A 23,106-nucleotide genomic window follows, 5' to 3' on the forward strand; every position below is an offset into this window, starting at 1 on the left:
GACAGCTCCTCCCCCCTCCTCACAGCAGCACCCTACAGCTACAGGCTAGCACAGCAGCCGCTGGGTTACTGCCCTTAGTGTGTGTCACCATCACAAGCACTGGGACGGGTGTCTTCTTAATTTGTACTGATGCATAAAAAGTTGTTTTTGAATAAACTACACTATCAATTACTTCCGATTTGAAAGTGCTGATTAGAAAAATTTATATTTTTGACTTTTTTACCCATGTTGTTCAAGCTCTATGTGGACATTGTATGGTATATTCCTTGATAAATGTGTTTTCTGCTGACAAACTTTGTACTGTATGTCTAAATGCATCCTAATAAAACAAGACGGATGGCTGCTGTTCGAGTCACCTGTTAGAAAATTGTATCTATATGAACAATGCATTTTATCTATATGAATAATCCATATATTAATCTGTGAGGGCCCACGTGACACACTCCTGGTGAGATAGACTAATTCATGTGTCTCACTTTATTAAAATCCCTCACTTGATCAACCGTGCCCAAAGGGCCTGTGGGCTTAGACATGCCATCATGCCTTTAGATGCTTGGCCTATTTTGACTTGCGTTTGAGTTTGGATCGTTAACTGATTCGTTGCAGACCCCGTTCCTCCAGAGGAACCAGTAATTGATTTGTGCTGTCTTCATCTGTTCAAGTAGCAGCGGGATCCCTGTATCTCTTCTCTTGTACCTATGAAGAGCAGCTGTTGTTTCATTTAAAGTTCACAGGAATGTCTTCCTGTACCCATTAATGATCACTTTATAAAATAAAATGAAAAGTGTATGTTCCCTGTTGAGTTGTTCTGAGAGACTGCTCTTGATTGAGCCTCTCTATCACTCTCCTTTACAGTACATTGCAAATAAATTATCATTCTTGTTACTTTTCAGGCGTGTTGGATACGTGCCTTCATTTCAGAGGATTGCTAATTCATCTTAACCCCAGCACATCCAAAAACCTTTGAGGTGACACACAATACAGTTTACAGTCAATTATTTCTGTAATCTATGGCCTAATGTACAGACATTTGATGTGTCCGACATTTGCTGGAATCACTCAACCCTTCAATGAGGTCTTTGAAAAGCTGAATGGCTTTGTAATGAGGAACTCCCTCACTCAAAAGGACACACCTTCCTCATACAGGACAGCCAGGCAGACCAGGGAGGTCTAAAGAAGACAAACACGGTCGCTGAAAATAATCACCCCATAGCAGAGCTCAGCCATAGCCCACACATCTCACAACTCATCATGCTGCTGCTGGTCTTATTTGTGGGATGTTTCGCACTGTCTGCAGGACAAAGAGGTATGGAATAAAATATCAGTTATATGAATTATACACTAGACTAGGCTCATGATACAGGTTTAAGTGTGAAATGAACCAGAACAAATCAAAATGGAAAACGTGTTTGTTGACGGTGGCCCAGTTGCTGGGAGAGAGAGTGTAACTTCAAACAGGACTATGGTTGTGTTCACATGTTGTATATGACTGTGCTCTAATTCTTACATCCCCTCTGCAGCCATACCATCGACTACTCCATTGACTACTACAGACAGTCCCACATATGATCCTCAAAGTCCCACACATGACCCTCATTTCCACCAGTCAACTGCTGTCCCAATGGAAAGAAGTAGGTATTCAAGCGTTACCTATTCCAGTAACATTTTAGAATAACTATCCCAAATAAATAGTTAATACAGTAGATGTAGATCATTCACAAACGTATTTCTTAATGACTTGTTAAATGTATGTTAATAGTAGGTTAATGATTTAGAACTGTGCCTTATAACTAGTTAATAGGTTGTGAACAAGCTATTAGTAAACCACGTATTAATGACTTGTTAAATATTTGTTAATAGTTGATCCACCTATACAGCTGCCTCATCTGGCCTTCCATCAGGGAATCTATCTAAACACAAATAAATGTTTAGAAGTGAGTCACAAAACATTATGTAAAGGCTAGTAAATATATTTGATAAGACCATGTCAATAGTTTAGACCTTATTGGGTTTTCGTGGCTGTTCTCATCGATAGATAGATAGATAGATAGATAGATAGATAGATAGATAGATAGATAGATAGATAGATAGATAGATAGATAGATAGATAGATGAGAACAACCACAACAACCCAATAAGGTCTATAAACTATTGACATGATCCTATCAAATATATAATATATATATATTTGTTACTCCCTTCTAAACATTTAATTAGTTTTTTGTTTAGATAGGTTCCCTAATGGAAGGCTAGATGTGGCAGCTGAATAGGTGGATCAACTATTAACAAATACTGTACTTAACAAGTCATTAGTACGTGGTTTGCTAATAACTTGTTCTTGATCTATTAACTATTTATAAGACACTATTTTAAATAATTAACCAACTATTAACAAACATTTAGCAAGTCATTAATAACTCATTAACTAATAGTCTGTGAATGATCTATAAACTATTTATAAGGGATAGTTATTATAAAGTGTTATCATGTGGCTAACTGTAATCAAGGCTGGTTGTGATCAGATCACACATGCTATATATGACTGGGCTCTAATACTAATATCCCCTCTGCAGCCACCATCAACCATGTCCCCTTTCCCCCAACCACTGCCTCAATGGAAGGCGGTAGGTATTCAAGCGTTACATAAACATTCCAAAGAATTATGGAACTCAAAATGTCTTCATGCGTTTCTTCACGTATTGTACTGTAAGCATCTCCACTGTGTTTACTCTCCATAGCATTCACAATCCTGCGGACAACTGTAACGTCCTATCAAGAGATAAATCAGACGACAGTTTATCCGATTGTGCAAAAGGTAATCTCTTTATACTCTTTACTGTACATAATAGTCTTGGAAAGTCTCCTTTCAGCTGTGGCGCACTCCTGGCCATGTGTATACAGGCAACTATTATGAATGTGAATAACGTTTTTATACAAGTGAAAGTTATTAAGAATATTGATGGTATAACTAACGTATGAATTCAATGAATGTGAGACAAGTAAAGGGTGACCATATCTTTCCTGTAGCTTGAGCTTTGATGGTATAACTGTAACGTATGAATTCAATGAATGTGAGACAAGTAAAGGGTGACCATATCTTTCCTGTAGCTTGAGGAGCTCATTAAGAACACTCATCCACAGCTGAACCTTCGACTGACTGTGAAGAAGATCCAGAAAGTGTGAAAGCAAGTTTCTTTTCATGAATTCCATGCTTTTTGCTTTTGTCTTCCTGTTGTCATTTCATGTATATGAAGAGTATTCTGGTCAGTGTCTGATTGCATTTACCTTGGTGGGAGTAATATAAGACCACAGCACCACCTGTAACAGAATCCTTTTAGCCTAAAATCCTCAAAGGTCTTGATTTTCTGTTTCCTTGGGATCTCTCTCTCTCTCTCTTATATCTGTGTCCACTGTATGATTTATAAGATTCATATCCAATAAACTGATGGTATAACAAGCATGTCATTGTTTGGAAATAAAGATCATTGTGATAATTTACAGTAGGTTTACACACAACTTACACAACATAAGATCTGACGATCAACCCAAATACAGGAGCACATACCAGTGGCAGGGCGGTGGCCGACACAAAACTGGATTTTATGTTGTTGTTATGACTGAACACTTGTTTTGTTTGACAACAAATTCATCACAACACAAAGAGTAGTCTGTACTGCATTAAAACAATACAACATGACATTTAAGTCAGATGACATGGCATCAAAGCCACAAAATGTTTGAACTCAAAATGCTTCTCTGGTAACACAACGCATACACACTGAGCACTGTAATAGGATAGCTATAATCTCTGATAACATGATACGTTAAGATTGTTCATTGTAAACCTAGAAAGAGGCATCATCTACAGTAGGCTACATCTACATGAAAGAACTTCGCTGTTTGGAACAGGAAGAGAAAGAGATGTGCAAATGATGAAATTATCACTTACAGACATAATGTTCCTAACCGTTTTCATGAAATAGAAGACCATTCTGGGTTAGTTCTAACAGCAACTGCTGAAGCCTTATTTATATGGTGTAAGACAAGCTATGGCTCATGCTTCATGACTCGTAGCTCTAGGCAATTGTGTTTAGCTTGGTTTCCATGGCAACCGAATCACCAGCTGTCTAAAAATCTGTGTCACAGATGGGATGGGAGGCATTGTCTTACACAGTAAATTAGGCTCCGAGGTGCTACAGAAAAGATAACATTTTTATGTAGACAAATCTTTTTAAAAATTACAACTCCTAACACAGAGATTACTGCATGGTACCAACGTTATACTGTAATACTATTGGCGCACAAGCCTTTTTAGGGGTGGGAACCAAACCTCAGACATCTCAGACAGAGATAAACTCAACATTAATTTCAGACCCTTCAACATTTTTAAAATGATAAATCTTAATCAATAATCTTTTTTTGGGGGTGGGGGAGATGCGGGGGGGTACTTTTAGTTGCCGTTACCTTTACCTTTCCAAAAGCTCTGTGGATGTATTTTTTGGATGATTTGTCTACATAAAAATGTAATCTATCACCTTTAACTCAGTAGATTGAGCAGTTGGCCGTTGCATAGTCGAGGCAGATCCACTCGTTGGTGTACTGCCTGTATCCGTCAACTTGACTGAGTCCACTGCCTGCAAATGTGAAAGGGAGGTACATTATATTCAGGATATTGATGTAGAGCCTGGCATTGCCCTGTAGAGGTCAGTTACCCAGATCTTGGGTCAAAGGCAGCATAGGGAACCGTTCTGCTCTCACCTTCTATCAGGTTCTGGAGGCTGCAGTAGCTGGTTCCGTTATCCGTCAGGTCTGCCCAGGACTCGGACACTGAATCACCCTGGTGGGAGACGGGAGATATGTCAGGTCTATTTAAAACACAGAGAAAGACTCCCTACAGGGCTGCTAAGTCTCAAGCATTGAACGTGAGACACACGCATTTCAGCCTCTTCTCACGCTCACATGCCACACTTGACAATTGTCACGCGGAGACCCCCCCCCCCCCCTCGCCCCATCAACTACTCGCCCGACAATAAAATTAACGGGGAAGGGAATAAATCTCACTCCAAGCTTTTGGTCAAACTTGGCAGCCCTGCTCCCTGTGTGTGTGTATGTGTGTGTGTGTGTGTGTGTGTGTGCGCGTGTGTGTGTGTGTGTTTGAGGTGAGCTGAGCCCCCTGTGACCTTTGACCTGTCCGTGCCTAGCTTACTATAAAGCGGCACACAGTGGCCTCCAAGGGATCCATGGTGAAGCTGAGGTCATCCACTTCCTTGGTCCAGGGAGAGGTATGTTTGGCTCTAATGCGAATGGGGGATACAAACACCAACTGGAACACAGAAACAACAACAAACTCTTCAAAACGATGACTCAAACATAGGATACCGCTAATAAAGGAGACCACGCATTCTTGCAGATAACGCGTGTGATTTGCACGAGAAACATTTCAAAGCGAGCAATCACGAGCTAGGTGAGGCACAGGGCTACCGTAGGCCTACAGAGAGGACGCGCAGGGTAGGGTGTCTCCTACCTCATACAGGCAGGTCTCTCCCCCGGATTTGCAGCTGGCCCTGGTATTCCAGGCGTTGATCTGGTTCACCAGAGCCACGTATACGTCCCGACAGGGGATGCCTACTAACCTGCAGGACCGCGAGAGACAGAGATCGCGTCATCACACACGCAAACGTGTTTCCTGATTGGGTCACCTGTGAAAACCCTGAGGGGATTCAGGGTTGTTAACTCATTAACAAACGGTCACCTCTCTCTCCACTGATAAGGCTATTTCACACACAGGGACTGTGTTTATAAGCGTGACATCCATAACCGGTATGACAAATCGTGAGGACTGGAGTGTGCGGTCACATGCGCTGTACCATGAGTTTCACCCGCTTCTACACTGTTAACAGTGGGTGAATCTCATAACTTAAAATGAATACCAGGATGAAGTCTGTCTTTGTCTGGCAAGTCACAAGATTACTCGACTGTACGAATTTAGATGTATGAATTTAGATGTTATAAAATCAGTCAGCTACAGTAGGCTATAAATATAATCTATAGGTCATTGTGGATGGATATAGTCCCTGTCATTACTCTTTTTATGCTACTGCCCCCTTATCTAGTGTCTTTTACGTTACTCTGTATCCAGTGTCCTTTTCTTTCCAGCTTTACTGTAATTTCTACAGTTGAAACCCAAATCCCCCCCTGGGGTATCTATCTATCTATCTATCTATCTATCTATCTATCTATCTATCTATCTATCTATCTATCTATCTGTCTGTCTGTCTGTCTGTCTGTCCGTCCGTCCGTCCGTCCGTCCGTCCGTCCGTCCGTCCGTCCGTCCGTCCGTCTATATCTAATTGATCTATTGATCATGGTTTCTGAGTAAATAACACTGAACAGACACAAATGCATTCTAATTCCATTCATATTCAACACTAAACTACTTAAATAGCAAAAGAAAAACCTAGACACCTATTCAGATCCCACAAATTCATTCAAACACATACAGTATGGTCACCACACCCATTACACACACAGATGAACCTTTAGAACAACGTAAAATAATACCAAACTGGACCTGTCTGAACATCAAAAACGAACACATCTCTTTTACGCGATCACACAAACACACATTCAAATGTATTCGAACAGAAATAAGTGGGACATACCATATCACTTTGCACTGTGCGTGGAAGTGCTCCTGGGAGGTGGCGAAGAAGGAGAACCCTAGAATCAGGGCTGATGTTAGGAGCAGGGATTTCACTTGCATGGTGGAGAAGCCAGTTGTGAGTCTGTCCTCTAGGGTGCTGTGGAGTGTGTGGAGCTGCGGTGACCGTCTGCTGGTGGCGTCTGGGCCTTATAAGAACACCGGCTGCCCACTACCTCAGGTCATGTGAAAAGGTGAGGGAGGGGGCCGGTGCAGCATTGATTATCACGGTTCGGAGCATGTGAGAGCCAGTGGAGAGAGGGGAAATCCTGTAGTTGACTTATCATTGATGAACAGTGAATACAGGCAATTGAAGTTTGCTATCAGGGGGGTTACGGTCGAGGGGTTGCTCCTGTGATAAAGTGGCATACATTTGTACTGAAGAAGATAAGCAAGAGCCTTGTGAGACCATCCTGATTTTGCAAGCTCACATTCTGTTTCTCTCGCCAATCAGTTTGGGTACTCTCCATAGAGATCCGTTTGTGCCAGATCAGAAAACGATCTCGCAAATCAGCGTTGGTTCTGAGGAATTTGAAATACAAACAGCTACACTGAACGGGCTTAGATGTGATGGAGTGGTTGAAGTTCACGTATGATAGATGGTTCATCCAATCACCTATCAAGAATTTTTGAAAGTGCCTGACCTTTTGACCCCTCTGGCGCATCGGGTTAGGTAAGCAACACTGGGTCAGTGGGCTCTGAGAACACACCTGTCATATTCCAGAATGTATCTGAATGGAGAAAGTATAAGTAATCAGAAAAATAAAGAAAAAAGTACAGAAAAAAGGTACCACTGGGTACTGGTAGCGAATTTTAGGTACCGTATCGGTTCAAATGTGAACGGTACCCAACCCTACTGTTATTGTTTTGGGCCATTATTCTATTCCCAACTACGAAGATAGAGCTACAGGAGCTATGACTGACAGTGGCGTTATTGGTGGTGGTGGCGAGGGTTTTTGTGAGTTCAGGCTAGAGTGGGGGGATGTACCAGTCTGGCCTGGAGCTCCATAGACATTCAGACACCCAGACATCCAGATTTCCAGCCTCTGTTCCTCCAGGCTCCATGCATTAAGCCCCAGACTTCCAGACATCCACCAGACTTCCAGACCCCGAGACTGGTTCTCCTTCATGCTGGTTCTTCCAGACTTCCAGACATCTAACGCATCTTTTTCTGGTTTATGTTATGTAAAAAAGGGTTTCATATCAGTGCAAATTGGACAACATGCGCCAATACCGCAACAATACAATATCTGTGATAGTCTTTTGTGTCTTGCTGAGAAATGGTGAGAAGAAAGTGATGGCAATGCTGTGAAATTAACTTTCTGTGTAGTGAAGACATACTCATAGATTATTTATTACATATTTGAGTTAATAGAGGAGTGAGAAAGGGGTAGGAACCTACAAGTGTATACTTCTTCATACTCCTTTTAGAACACTGTTATTGTTTTTTGTTTGTTTTAATCTGTTTTTATTGTGTTCGAAATAAACTTTCATTCATTCATTCATTCATTCATTCATTCATTCATTCATTCATGTCTCATTAGCTTTCTGTGTAGTGAAAACATACTCATGTGTCATTAGCTTTCTGTGGAGTGAAAACACTCATGTCTCAAAGGTTCATGACAAATATTAAAACTTTAACATATTTTGTAGCATGTCTTTCACTATGATGGTCATAGTGGATATAAAACATATCAAAATGAGGAAACAGACATACAAATCCTATACCTAGCATCTACTGTAATCAGTGTGGAGTACCCACAAGTGGGTGGATTGATTTGTGGTGATATGGCTGACCAAGGCTGTTATCAACACAGATCCATTGTTTGTGATGACTGCATTTTTACTGGAGTCGAGTTCATTGCATTGTAATGTTTTGCTATTGTATGGCTCCCTCTTCTGGAGTATACAGTAGGCATTTTGACACACAGGCCTATCCACATATGAGTTGTGAACGCAGAGACACAGACCAGTCTAGCAGCTACAAATGAACAGAAGAGGATGATGCTTTCCCCATGACCCAAGGTGAAAATTTGAATGAACTCAACAGTCAAGTCAGTCCAACAGTCATGAACTCAATAGTCAATATCCTGAAATAAAACCACCAAAAAATAAACAACTACCAGTATTTAGAGATGTAACACTATCATTCTACTATACTAAGAAGGGGAGTTTGATCTGGTGCAATTTAGAAAATAGTTCAAGCTCTTGATGCAACTTAGCAAGGAAAATCCAAAAGGTGAATATGAAAATAAAATTGGTTTACTTAATCTATACAATACAAGAATGTTTCAAATATTCCTAACACTCACAATTGTATTTACAAAAAAAGACAAAGAAAGAAAGAAAAAGAAACCATTGAACAGCACTTCAAAACTCAGAAAGACTGAACAAGACTAAAGAAGGTTTGAGATGAGAACCCTGACTAGGAAAGAAGATCTGAGATTAGAACAAGACTAGGAAAGAAGATCTGAGATTAGAACAAGACTAGGAAAGAAGATCTGAGATGAGAACAAGACTATGAAAGAAGATCTGAGATTAGAACAAGACTAGGAAAGAAGATCTGAGATGAGAACAAGACTAGGAAAGGTTTGAGATGAGAACAAGACTATGAAAGAAGGTTTGAGGTGAAATTATACCATAGGAGGAAATAATACCACAAGAGAGTGGTAGAGAGAAGGTCTGAGGAGGAGAGAAGACGGGTGAAACTGGCTGCATGATGAAAGACAGGCTGAAAAACGTTGACATAACACTTGCGTACACGTGGCACGTTGCCTTGTCTATTTTGAGACGTCACCAAGTCACCAAGCAAAACAACTTACTCGCTGACTCGGTTATGACTGCTGCAACAGTACAGGGTTGGTTTTGGTTTTGGCCTTAACTCTTGAGTTTTGGTAATTCTGATTTACTAACAATTGGAAAGAACCCCCATTATTCAATAGAATGTAATTGTATTACAACTGCAATGTAAACACAATAAGTGTGTGTTTGTGGAAAAACCCTGTGTTCGACAGTTGGTAAACTCTCAGGACAGGACTAGTGCTATGTGCTGCATGGAGCAAACACAGTGGACTACTTCACACTTCAACACTTCATATAGAATATTTTGAACAATATTCAAGGTTTTTACATAAGGAGTGTATTGTATACACTCATACCGTCATTGGAAAACAGCTGATAATCAATAAGACTTTGCAAAATAATCTTGATAGCAAAATAGTTCAGCCGCCCGAAAAAAAAATCCATTCTCAGTTTCTTCCCATTTGTAAGTACCTGCTCCTCTTCTTTCCCTGAGCCCTGAAAACATTTGAGATCACAGCCTGATACTTAACGATGGATATCATGGAAACAGAGTTAAACCCACGCATGCCTCTGTCTGTGTGCAGACCAGTAGGCTCTGTGCTCCAAGCACGTGCGCTATGCAGGGGTGGGGATCGGCCTGATCCCGTAGACCAGCAGTCCCTCACTGGGTTTTACTGTCGCCCGGCTTCTCTGGTTCCATGTCCAGCTCGGTGAGACAGCAGTAACACACGATCTGGGTGTATTTGGTGACCATGGCTGGCATGGAGAGAGAGAAAGAGAGAGAGAGAGAGGGGAGAGAGGGAGAGAGGAGGGAGAAGCAGGGGGAAAAGATTAAGTTAACTTAATCAGAGCTTATGACAATAAATCAGACATTTGTGGCGATGCATGTAGCATCTTGAAAGTGATACAGAGGGCCCCCGGCACTGATAAACATAGCTCTCGGACATCGTGGAGCCAGGAAAATGGCACATGGTGTCTTTCAACTTCGCTCCATCACAAGCCATGGCGGACTCTTTGCAGAACAACAGATCTGTAACTGTGGTGATGGTGCGGTAAGTTGGCGATGAAAACCAGGGAAGCCACAGGGGGGGACCGTGGAATCCTCACCATTCAGCTTGCCCACAAACTTCGGCCTCTTCTCCTCTGGCAGGTAGATGGCCACGTAGTAGACAGGCACTCCGGACAGGGCGATGCCGATGCCTATGAGGGAGTTGATGGTGTCTCCGTACAGCGGAACGATGACCAGGAAGAGACTGCACAGGCAGTAGATGATGGGGAAGAACAGGGTGAGCTGTGAGGAGAGAGAGAGAGAAGAGAGAGATGACGCCTAGCTGGAGGACTGGTTGAGAGAGAGAGAGAAGAAGAGAGAGAGAGAGAGAAAGAGAGAGAGAGAGAGAGAGAGAGAAAGAGAGAGAGGGTAAGAAACATCTAGGTTGCTGGTTGGTGGTGGTGGTGGTATTGTGTGCGCGCGTCTGTGTGTATTAGTGTGTGTGTGTGTGTGTGTGTGTGTGTGTTACCTTGACGGGCCTGTGTCTGTCCGGCTGGGTGACGCGCAGGTAGATGAGCCCGGCCACAGACAGACCCACGTAGAACCAGTAGCTAAAGCTGAAGTAGTTGATGAGTTGGAACACGTCCTCCACACACAGAAAGATCAGGCCCATCACCCCCTGGAGGAACACGGGAGCTTCTAGCGTGAAATCGCTTCAGAGATGTCCAAAGCATGCATCATGGAGATAGTAAATTGTAAATGGTTGATTGATTGAGTTTATTTATGGATTGAGTAAAAACAGTAATCCAAGGGATGACATTTATTTCCAACATGGTCCTTTGATATTTACATACAAGACAATAACGCTAAACATTTAATGGAGATAGTAAATTGTAAATGGTAACGATAAATGGACTACAAAACGCTTTTATCTAAAGCACTTCACAATGGCCTCACATTCACCCATTCACACACACATTCACACAACAATGGCGGCAGCTGCCGTGCAAGGTGCTAGCCTGCTCATTGGGAGCAATGTGGGGTTCGGTACCCAGTACACAGCGGTCGAGCGATCACTCACGTTGAAGATGAGGGCCGGTACAGGCGTGTAGCGCTCCATGTGGATCAGACTCAGGCTGTCTGGGAGGTGTCCCTCTCTCGCCCCTACGAAGAACAACCTGGGCGACAGACAGGTCCGATGAAAAACAGACACCGATGACTGATTAAAAAAAACAAAAAACTATGGTAAACCTTCTTAAACTATAAGGCATGTGATAGGGGTTGAAGTGACCACCATTAGGCTTATTCAAACTCCTGAGATTGACTGATATCAGTACCTGGAGGCGGCGATGATGGAGGCATTGAGGCCCCCGTAGCAAGACATGGCCACAGAGATCGGTATGACCCAGCTGAACGGGCCTAGGACCTTGTTACCAAATGTCTGTTGGATTGAAAGAAAAAGATTCAATAACATAGTTCACATTGGTTATAACATTGGTTATAACATGGTTCACATTGGTTATAACTCCTGCTTTGACTTGAGAAATACAATTGTCTCTCTCTATATTGGGTTAGGGTTCGGGTTAGGCTTAGTGACCAGATCTAGAGTTGGAGGTCAGGAGCCTCACCACGGCGACAGCGTCGCTGGCCAGCAGAGAGGGCATATCCAGGACGACATAGTAGGCCACGTTGGTCAGCAGGTAGATGATGGTCACTATGGGCATGGAGATGGCAATAGCCAGAGGCAGGTTCCTACAGGCAGAATACAATCAAAACAAAACAGTCAATTATGTCAGCTAACTCTAAACAGAACTACTGTAAACAGAAGATATTATCTCTTACTCTTCATATCCAACAGCATGTTAAGTATAATACAGTAATACAGACAGGTACAATAACCATAGAAACAAACGTTCTATTGTTGAAATATACTTACCCTTGATTTTAACATTTGACTCTACTCTAACAGTCACATCCAACCTCACCACCATGCCTTTCTACCATGACTGGCTGATTATCCCTATCCACATGAATAAAGAGCAGGAAGCCCAGATAGCAAGCGGATCTGGGCCATATACAGGCCAGATCTAGCCCTTGTGGCTGTTCCGGCCCATATATGGCCCAGAATCATTACACATCCGCTTGCTATCTGGGAGTGATGAGATAATATAAGGTCACAGACGTTAATATTATATGGCCACATTGTGACGAGGGGTGTACAGCGTGTGTGTGTGTGTGTGTGTGTGTGGGAGGGAGGGGGGTGGGGCGTTGTCTGTTTTTAGACTAGAACAGGGACCAGTGGATATTGTTCCACTGTGTCAGTATATATCTAGGGGCTTTGTTGTGGCATGTATAGAACAGGACGGGGGTCTGTGAGTGTGAGTGAGAGCTTGTGACCACCTCTCAGGGTTCTGGATCTCCTCTGTGACAAAGTTGAGTGTGTCCCAGCCAGAGTAGGAGAACAGGGCCGAGTACAGGGCAAGGGCAATGGGACCAGACTCCAAAGCAGAACCCTCAAATGGGCTTTCAAGGTTCTGCGTCTGTCCTAGGAGGATGGATAGAGAGAGAGGATAGAAAGAGGCAGACAAGGTTAGAGATGAACACAGAAATAGTTGAGATTGAGTAGATTTTGTATTCTCTCTATTATACATATATATTAGGGCTGTCAAACAATTAAAATCGAATTAATTACATGATTTGTAATTAATTAATCTAATTAATTGTAATTAAACGCATATATCACTTTTTGCTGGGAAAACCCCCCAAATGAAGTTATTTAAATTAAAAGACATTATTTTATTGTGGCAAAGGAGCAAAGCATTGGATATACATTACACAATGTGGCTTTAAGAGGTCAATATATTGTTTTATTAAATTATTATTTGCAATATCTTGTTATGTGTAAGTCTATCTATCAATCAATCTGAGCAACATATTCAGCTTGTGCCAATACGGATGGATTTGAGAAGCTATTGTGCCTCTTGATGGCACAGAGTATGCTAAGTATGCAAGATTATTCAACTAAATGCCAAGAAAGGTTGGCCTTCGGCTAAATGGCAAGAAAACCAAGATTATCGCCTTCAACATCCTCCCGGACCATCCACCTTTAACAACAACAGGAGGCACTGCTCTGAAGGAAGTCAATGACTTCAAATACCTGGACTCATGGGTCAACTCGTCAGAGCAAGATCTTAAGTGAGGAAGGCGCTCGCATGAAAGACTCTGAACGGCAGGCATGGCCAGTGTGTGGAACTCCAACCTCTCCCTGACAAATCAAGCTCACCTTCTATGTGACGGTAGAGTCTGTTCTCCTCTATGCTATGGACCCTGAAGCCCACCCAGCAGAAGTGCCTTGACAGGTGTTACACCAGAATGCTGCGTGCGGTACTTAGCATCAATAAGAGCATGTTACCAACAAGCATCTGTATGAGAGGACACCCAGGATGTGTGAGAAAATAGCAGCCTGGAGAATGAGGCTGGCTGGCCACTGCGACACAAGAAGCTTTGAGAGCCAACCCAAGCCCCCAGGAATCGAAATCTAAAGTGAAGGCCTATTGAACCGCGCCATCTTGGCTAGATTTGTAGTCACTTGGCTATTTCCGGTTACTTTTGACTTGCGCAGTTGAGCTTCTCTGGCCGACGCGCGTCCACGCACGTTCCCGGCTCTCCCCGCTTTGATTTAGCAATGAAAACCGGCTTGCATATTAACCTGTTTTTGTCAAATATATCAATTGGAGAAATTATTTTTTGATCCTGGCATCTTAGTTTTAACAGGTTAAATATAATTGAACATGTTTTGTTTGCTAGTAGATGGTATTCATTCCGTTCGCGATAACGTTATTGCAGCCAGGCTAAATTCCTCCAGGGAGCCAGTGACAGGCGAGTTGAAGAGCTTCACTCCCCGCCAGCAGGAGCTCTGGCCGCGGCTACCGCATCTCGGAAAACCCGCTGAGTTCATGGCTGCTATTTCACACTCGCCCTTGATCAATCCCAATACCGATCCATGGTAATAATGAATCAATCGTTCAGATCAGATCGGCAGTGCTGCATGCATGTTACAACATCATTGTTAGCTTTATTAACATAACCATAGCCTACATTTATCTCTCTAACGTTAGGCTATCCATCTTACACCAGTCGGCCATTCGATAGCTGGAAGCGGTCAACGCCAACGTTGACTGAAAACACCCAAACTCGTTTCATGTATCGTTTCATCTTCATGCTACACATCAACTCCTTTACATTGTATGTGAATAAATTCCTGTTATTCTAAAAATATCCCATTTCTGTCCATTCCTGGAAAAGGCTAATAATTGCTGTCAAATGATCACTCCAGTTTATCACCGTATCCCACTACCATTTCAACTATGCACAGGAGGTTGTCTTGTGGTCATTTTCATTAAAAAATGATTAGCCTGATCAGTTTGTTGTATGTATTAAGCCCTTTTTGAGCGGTATGCTTGTATTAATAGCTTATAGCTTGCCATACTCACCAACCTTGGGACCTCAGAAATAGGGAGCATTTCCAAACCAAATTGCCAAATAACCAAATTTATTCACATACAATGTAAAGGAGTTGATGTGTAGCATGAAGATGAAACGATACACTGAGTTTGGGTGTTTTCAGTCAACGTTGGCGTTCACCGCTTCCATTTATCGAATGGCCGACTGGTGTAAGATGGATAGTGTCATGGAATTTAACACACAGTCTCAAGACTATTCAGATGCATATCCTTTCTATTCATCAAGTCCCCTGAAAACCCCTAGGTTTCAATCTCCCTTTATGATTATAAACACCCAACCCTCCCTTTTTGTAATTGTAAACAGACTCCTCTGCTTCGCTCTTTTGTCCAAGTCAGAAAGGCCACACCTTGTCCTTCCTGCCCTGACTCAGACCTTTGTCTATATTCAAAGTATATTCAAAGTAAGTTTTCATCCCCCGCCCACTGGGTGATATCCGACTCAGCCAATCAAATGACACCTACTACCTCGTTGGTTTGAAGCAATATAAGGGGCAGTTTGGCGATCTGACTTTCACTTCTTCCCTGATAGAATCACTCTGTGTTTTATTATTTGAAGTCCGTTTGCAACCGTATTGTTTCTTAATAAACCTGACTGAACATATTTTGAGCGAACCCAAGCTTTGGCAAGTACTCTCATTTTTCAAGCAACTACAATAGCCTAACGTTAGAGAGATAAATGTAGGCTATGGTTATGTTAATAAAGCTAACAATGATGTTGTAACATGCATGCAGCACTTCCGATCTGATCTGAACGATTGATTCATTGTTACCATGGATCGGTATTGGGATTGATCAAGGGCGAGTGTGAAATAGCAGCCAGGAACTCAGCGGGTTATCCAAGATGCGGTAGCCGCGGCCAATGCTCCTGCTGGCGGGGAGTGAAGCTCTTCAACTCGCCTGTCACTGACTCCCTGGAGGAATTTAGCCTGGCTGCAATAACGTTATCGCGAACGGAATGAATACCATCTACTAGCAAACAAAACATGTTAAATTATATTTAACCTGTTAAAACTAAGATGCCAGGATCAAAAAATAATTTCTCCAATTGATATATTTGACAAAAACAGGTTAATATGCAAGCCGGTTTTCATTGCTAAATCAAAGCGGGGACAGCCGAGAGAGCCGGGAACGTGCGTCTACATTTCAGAGAAATGTGAACTTTTTCGTGGACGCGCGTCGGCCAGAGAAGCTCAACTGCGCAAGTCAAAAGTAACCGGAAGGCCAGAAAAGCACAACTGCGCAAGTCAAAAGTAACCGGAAATAGTCAAATGACTACAAATTTTGCCAAGATGGCGCGGTTCAATAGGGCTTCATTGTTGATAGCGGCCAGTGAATGGAGTGGCTGTATCCAGTTTATATAATACATCCATGGAGCCAACACACTGGCGTCGATTAGGAGGGCGTCCCACGCCAACATACGTGGATGTACGTAAGAAGGACACTGGAGCAGAAAGTAGTATTTGCAATGCTTCCATTAAGTCCTTGTCTTCTACCGTAGCAATTGACCTGCAGTAGGCTACATAGCAATTCATTTTGCGATCGAGTTTGTAAATTTCTTGCTTTTTGTCCTTTTTTTGAGGTAGACTTAGCCTACTGATTCTGTGCTGCCTGCTCTCTGTAGCCTATATGGGGTCTCCTGGGCAAAATAGATTAATAAAAAAAAAAGAAAAAAAAAAGAAAAAGTTTTTATATATAGGCTATATATATTTAATGCATTATTTTTTTCAGAATTAATTGATATAATGAATGTGTTAAATTGACAGCCCTAATATATAGAGATATTTTTTAAATTTCTCTATTATTTTTTACATTTCTCTATTATACATTTCTCTATTATACATTTCTCTATTATTCAAGTTGAAATAATCCTCCTCTCCTCTGGTCTCACCACTGGCGATCTTCATGACCCCTATTGTGATGATCAGGAAGAGGGACATGAGTTTGGTGAACGTGAAGACATCCTGGACCATGGTACCCCACTTCACATAGGCACAGTTAATAAATATCAACGTGCCTGAAAAAGAGAGAGGGAGAGACAGAAAGAGAAAATGAATAACGATGAATAAAGAAGAAATTCACTGATCAAACAAAACAAGACCAGGCCAGCCTGGCTTATACTAATAGGCTACAGTATTAGCTGTTCTTAATAGTTCTGGCCAAATTTCATTGCCAGCCTTATGCACTTCAACTTTAAGTGGTGAATTAAGTCGACCAAGACACAGTGGCTTATCTGGACATCTACACATATTTGATGTTAAAAGTGTAGTGTGTGATTTTTGGTGGCATCTAGTGGTGAGGTTTCAGATTGCAACCAACTGAATACAATTATGTGGTGCCACATGGCTGCCTCCGTGGAAGGGCCCCGCTCCATATGTAGATATAAAGTGTTAATTTTAAGCTAACAAAAAAATAATTATTCTCATTTTCATACACAAATTAAAACATACTTATGAATATTATTTTCCATTTCTGCCAAGTGTACACAAAATTCTGCAACAAAATTATACACACTGAACCTTTAAATACATGTGGGAGAGTTCATTAAGCATACAGTATTCAAATTTACTACTTGACACTAGTTGACTAGCTATTGATTACATTTTAAGAAGCTATGTATTTACCTAGGCGTAGTTGTGCTTGGGGTTTTTGCATTGAGAATGGACTCGCACTCGCACGAATGCAACCAATGCAATGTGAAATTTTAACTGGCCCACACTCAAAAAAGTTGCATATGTGATAATTTTTGTCATTTTGATCATTTTGAGCCCTGATTTGTTAGCACTCTGAGATTTTAGCAATGAGATTTTCGAATGAAAAGTGCATTATAAATAAAATGTATTATTATTATTATTATTATTATTATTATTGATATTAGCCTCTCAAATTGTCAATCAAATCACATTATGTATAGCTAGCTTACATTGGTTTACCAGCTAGTTAGCTAGCTAGTTAGCTAGCTAACATAACTTTACTTGACCAGTTGGTCGACTGATATTAACAAGCTAGATAGCTCTCCTCTTAAACTGTCGGCCAGGAATGCTTAGTCAGCAGTCAGCGCATGAGTAGTTAACAAAGAGCCACAAAGAGCCCCAGAGTGACAATAAGACAATACCTATTCTAGGGCAAGATAGGCTCCACCCATCAGCCTAAAAGATGCCAGGTGTGATGGCATGTCTGTGTGTGTGTGTGTGTGTGTGTGTGTGTGTGTGTGGGTGTGTGTGTGTGTGTGTCTGTGTGTGTGTGTGTGTGTGTACACGTGTGCATATGTGTGTGTGTGTGTGTGTGTGTGTGTGTGCGCGCGCACTTGCGTGTGTGTGAGAAAGATGCATGGCTGAGTCACTGCATTGCTGCCCTCTCACCGAAATACCAGGACACTGTGCCACTCTCAGACAGTGAAGAGAGAAGCCATACAATGCAAATGGGAACGGGCTATTTAAAAGCTCTGGCACCTTCTCAGGACACTTTTAGTCTAAATTGCAGCCGTTGCCAACCCACAGGCACGTCGGGGACCTCTCGTGTTGGCGTGAAATCACAGTAGAAGTGGCATGTACGAAAACAATTGCTACCCATCACTTCCCACAACTCTCACTTCACAAAAATACCTCATGTTAAGACAAGAGTGCTTTCACCCATCACTACCGCTCCCCTCAAACACAAAGAACGGTTCATTCTCGACACAGCAAAACCATAAACGCTCCCTTGATAGCTCAAAAGGGAACCATCTCACTATAGAGGTCCACAAAAAGGTTTCTGTTCCAACCAGGCCTTGCATTCCCCATCGGACAGGCGGAAGCCGCCTCCTCTCTCTCTGTGGTGACTCGGAGGGGCTGAGGACAGAGGGGTCGTCCTCGACAGAGGGGTCGTACGGCAAGATGGCGGCGCACACGGGTGCAGCGGCTCGACTCTACCTTTTAATTTCGTTGTACCAGCAATGTCACAATGACAATAAAGGAAATCTCTTGAATCTCTTACAGAGGCAAGCAGCGGCGATGAGGCGAATGGCGTCGTAGGGCGGCGGGCAGGTGGGGAACATGGCCTCCACCAGGTAGTTGGCGAAGGTGAGCGAGATGATCGCCTGGCTGGCCGGCTCGATCAGCAGGATGGACGTCCACAGGCGGATGAAGGCCAGGAAGCCGCCGAACGACTCCAGGATGTAGGCGTAGCTGGCGCCGGACTTGCCGATGGTGGTGCCCAGCTCGGCGTAGCACAGGGCCCCGAACACGGAGAAGACCCCGCCCAGGGCCCAGATGACCAGGGACAGCCCGTAGGAGCCGCTGTGCATCAGCACGCCCTTGGGCGAGACGAAGATCCCCGAGCCGATCATGTTGCCGACGATGAGGCAGATCCCGCTGATGAGGTTGATCTCGCGCTTCATTTGCATCTTCTCCTTGCCGCCGCTCGCCGCCTTCAGGTCCTCGTCGGACTGCGCCCGCGAGCCAGGACACATTGTCCGCGTCATGGCCGCCAGCTGCTGTCTTATCATGGCCCCGCCGCGGAGGGTCTCACACAAAGGCACACGACACAAAGGGCTTGTTCACCCTGAGAGCCAAGAGACAGAATTAGATGGTGCTTATCTTTCTAACTCACTTCCTTACATTTTTGGGTGAACTAACCCTTTAAATTAAGCTTAGAGAGTGCTACCAAGACCCTGACTCCATGTTGTTGTTGTTTTTGGAGTCACAACAGGACCAAAAGCACTGTGGGTATTATCATGGTAGTGAAAACACAATTAATTCCATTTCATTAAAAAAAAGGTATTACAAGGTAGACAAGACTATTGACTGATTTGAACCAACACTGACCACTAGTTTGATCACTTCCATGATCTTTTACAATTCTAAACAAAGAAAAGAAGCATGGACAAAAACAACCAACGTTGAAACAAAAGATGTACATACCTGCTATGGTAAATAGGAGAACAAGGGAGCCACAGAGAAAGTGATAGATCAGGGATTCTCCTTGTTTGAGGATCAACGCTCCCAGATGAGTTTTCTGAATCGGACAGTAGGAGCTCAAGGCTGAGAGGCAGCAACAGGACGATCGATGTCGCAATCCCCAGCATAGGGTGTTTTTCCAGCCTAGACGCACCACTCTCAAGTTGCTATTTTGGGGGTGAGGGGGGTGAGGAGGGGGGGAGGTCAGCACGAGAGCCCCCCTCTTGTGGGAACTGTGATAACATGGGATAAAACTGAATGGGATGGGGTCAAACTGTTCCAGACCCAAATGTTTATGTAGAGTCCTGGGTGATATTGTTGAACACTGAAATCCCATCTTCCCAGACATCACTCAGTTGTGACAGCTGTTTGCGCCCATGCTCAATGTCTCTGTAACTATTATGGGATGCACCTCAGTTGGTCATCCAACTGAATATCTTATACCCTACATAGTATGACAAAGAAACATTGAATCCTTGACTGTTTAAACTGTATTGACTTGGTCTATGGGGGAAATTCATAATTCGTCACAGAGGGCCCATGACACCAACATGCCCCAACAGTGTCGGGATGGAGGTGTAAGATATTGATTCTGGCCAGACTGAGGCATCCAAGATGGCGCCACACTAGGGACAGTCAGTTACAGCAGCAGTTTTTCATTATTTATGTGCATGTTTGTTTCGTTTGTGTCTTTTTATGCATATTCTACTGTAATTAGTCCTTGAATAGGCCTATGCCTTTTTGTTGTACCAATCTATCTACGCCTGGGTGTTGGTACAGTAGGAAGAGCAGTTCTTTGTCAGAAGTGAGTCTGAGGGGAATCTACTGTATATTAAGATCTGTGGAAAGAACATCCAAGAGAAAGAAAATCGATGGAATTTATCCACTTTATTGACACACTAAGGAGTAGCAGTTTTTGAAACTTACCACAGGAATTTAATCTTTTGCCAAAAATGAGTTTCCTACTGTATGAATACATATTCTTTGATTGGAGTGTTCTTGCATAATGATAGCAACATGAAAAAGTAACCTACAAACCTACCTCGGCAATGCTTAGAAAGGCAATTATAAAAAAACACCTCCAACAGACATTTGGTAACAAGGTCCTAGGCACCTTCATGATAGTTTTAGAGATAGACACATGAAACAGAAATGTAACTAGAGAAATTTCACCACAACATACGTTTAAGACTAACATCAAAGGCTAACAGATATGTTCTAATGGGAAAATATAGAATATCAATCACCGCATCAATGACAAGGCAGTTACTGTAAGTCCAGAGGTTTTACCTTTCTGGCTCACTCTACACGGCCCTTGGCACAACACATTTCAATTAACTAAAGTCTCAGCAAGAACTCATATCGCGGAGTCTACCTTTTAACGACAACATAAAAGTATAAATAAAAAAAAGATGATCTTAAACAGTTCTCCTTAATTAAAAGATTCCAAGAGAACTCAATCCTGGTTGTAGCTACAGTATAGTGCTGATTCAGCATCATTTGGGGATGTGCAGTGGTGATTATGACGATGATGATGATGATGATGATGACGATAAGGCCTCTTATACTTAGTTCTTGGTTCCCTCTCTTGACGAGACACTGCATGCACACATCTTTGACCAAGAGAGAAACCAGCTCTACAGACAGGAAGAGGAAGCCAAGCACAGCGAGGGACAGGACCGCCTTTGATGGGGGAAATTGCTTGACTATTACCGTACAGCTTGTACTGGCACTTACGAATCTCTGACTAAGAAGAAGCAGATTAATGCTGGATGGTTGACAGATGGCCTGTGCTCTAGGCAGAGGAACGCAGTCATAACAGTCATGATACAAGCACCCATGTGAGGGCAGCTGATAGAAGGAAGTCTAAACATTATAAACAAGTAAAGCTCATCACTCTAGTAGTCAGTATCATTAACAACTGCAAACTGTTGAGGACTGGAGATTGAATTCGAACTCATCAATATTTCAACTCATTCATATTGGGTGTGTTATGAGGCTGAATATCAGGACAGCCGACCTCAGCTCTCTGTTGGAGCTACACCAACGAATCCCTATATTTAGCTCTCGTGTCGATGTTGCACAAGACCAGGGTCCATCCCTTCCTTCGTGTGGTCACAAACACTCCCTAGACAAGATCAGTTTCGTCCTTTGTGGCAACACACTGTGGTGGAAAACGCATGCCTGTGTACACATTTCTGACTAAAACCCACAAGATTTAGAGGAATTTATACAACACAGATGGAGCAACAGTACATCAATTGCCTGGCATACCCAAACAATAGACATGTTGGCTCAACATCATATTTGAGTTATTTGCCTTTTTTGGTGACAGTGGTATTAAGACTAACCAACAGAACTGTCTACCTAATACAGTAATGTGTCGAGCGCGAGGACTCACTCTATGCTATATACAGTACCACACTCAGACCCTCTGAAGACACTGAGTAGATATTATGATGTATACTGTACTGGGATCTACTAGGCTACATCCCATCTGATCAAATAGGTGATAGGGCCCCAAAAAGATGACATGATTATAGCTTTTATCTTCCTTCCCAAAGTCTGACAATTACCACCCCGTTCTTGGTCTAAATATTACAACTCATATCTGCTTTGGCCCTGTAATGTCAACGAATCAAAATCAGTAGTGCAATATCTTTTTAAGAAAATCAAAACGATGGAACAAACACTGAGAACGGGTCCATTTCAGTTTCGGTCTCGGAAACTGACTTTCAGTTCATCTCCATAAGAGAGACAACTGAAAGTGGCTTAAATAATGACCTCAAATGCACTGAAGGACTGGAGCCCGATCACACAAACCAGTACGCTAAAACATGAGCGGAATGCTTCAAAACAAACAGTTTTAACCATAAAACATGAACATCATATACTATCATTCTCCAAAGCACTGGCTACATCACTTGAGACACTCAGTCTCTCAATATATAGCCTACGCCTCTGAATGGGGGAAAACTTGGTGAGCCCAACATGGTTCGTTCTCAGCTTGGTGAACTATTACAAACATAGTCAGTCCGCTGTGAGAGGGGACAGGCAGTTACCATGACGACGATAACAACACTAACACCAACACCAACAACAACAACAATGTGTCACACTCCCACACTGAATCTAAAGTTCAGAGTTCAACCCCCCCCC

At 42.6% G+C, this 23,106-nt stretch overlaps 1 protein-coding gene across 1 annotated transcript; it reads right to left on the bottom strand.

The window, feature by feature from the left end:
* Positions 1–10,129: 10,129 nt before the first annotated feature.
* LOC311325669 (Y+L amino acid transporter 2) lies at positions 10,130–19,475 on the bottom strand. Its single transcript, XM_084458396.1, has 9 exons — positions 18,986–19,475; positions 16,902–17,027; positions 12,891–13,035; positions 12,119–12,242; positions 11,828–11,931; positions 11,572–11,668; positions 11,020–11,169; positions 10,610–10,793; positions 10,130–10,258 (listed from the first exon to the last, which is right to left on the bottom strand). Exons 1-9 carry the CDS (start codon positions 19,470–19,472, stop codon positions 10,164–10,166), a joined length of 1,512 nt encoding a protein of 503 aa, XP_084314522.1. The 5' UTR covers positions 19,473–19,475; the 3' UTR covers positions 10,130–10,163.
* Positions 19,476–23,106: the final 3,631 nt, after the last annotated feature.

This window comes from Borostomias antarcticus (assembly GCF_949987555.1).
Source record: "Borostomias antarcticus genome assembly, chromosome: 24".
Taxonomy (NCBI): Eukaryota; Metazoa; Chordata; class Actinopteri; order Stomiiformes; family Stomiidae; genus Borostomias; species Borostomias antarcticus.

What these genes read in the sequence shown, in the direction of transcription:
- LOC311325669 (XM_084458396.1), bottom strand. Translation starts at nt 19,472, where the DNA reads ATGACGCGGACAATGTGTCCTGGCTCGCGGGCGCAGTCCGACGAGGAC. An exon ending in CATCGCCGCTGCTTGCCTCT is followed by an intron (nt 17,028 to 18,985) that starts GTAAGAGATTCA and finishes TCTCTTTTTCAG; the next exon opens with GCACGTTGATATTTATTAAC. An exon ending in GAGATCCAGAACCCTGAGAG is followed by an intron (nt 12,243 to 12,890) that starts GTGGTCACAAGC and finishes TTCTGCCTGTAG; the next exon opens with GAACCTGCCTCTGGCTATTG.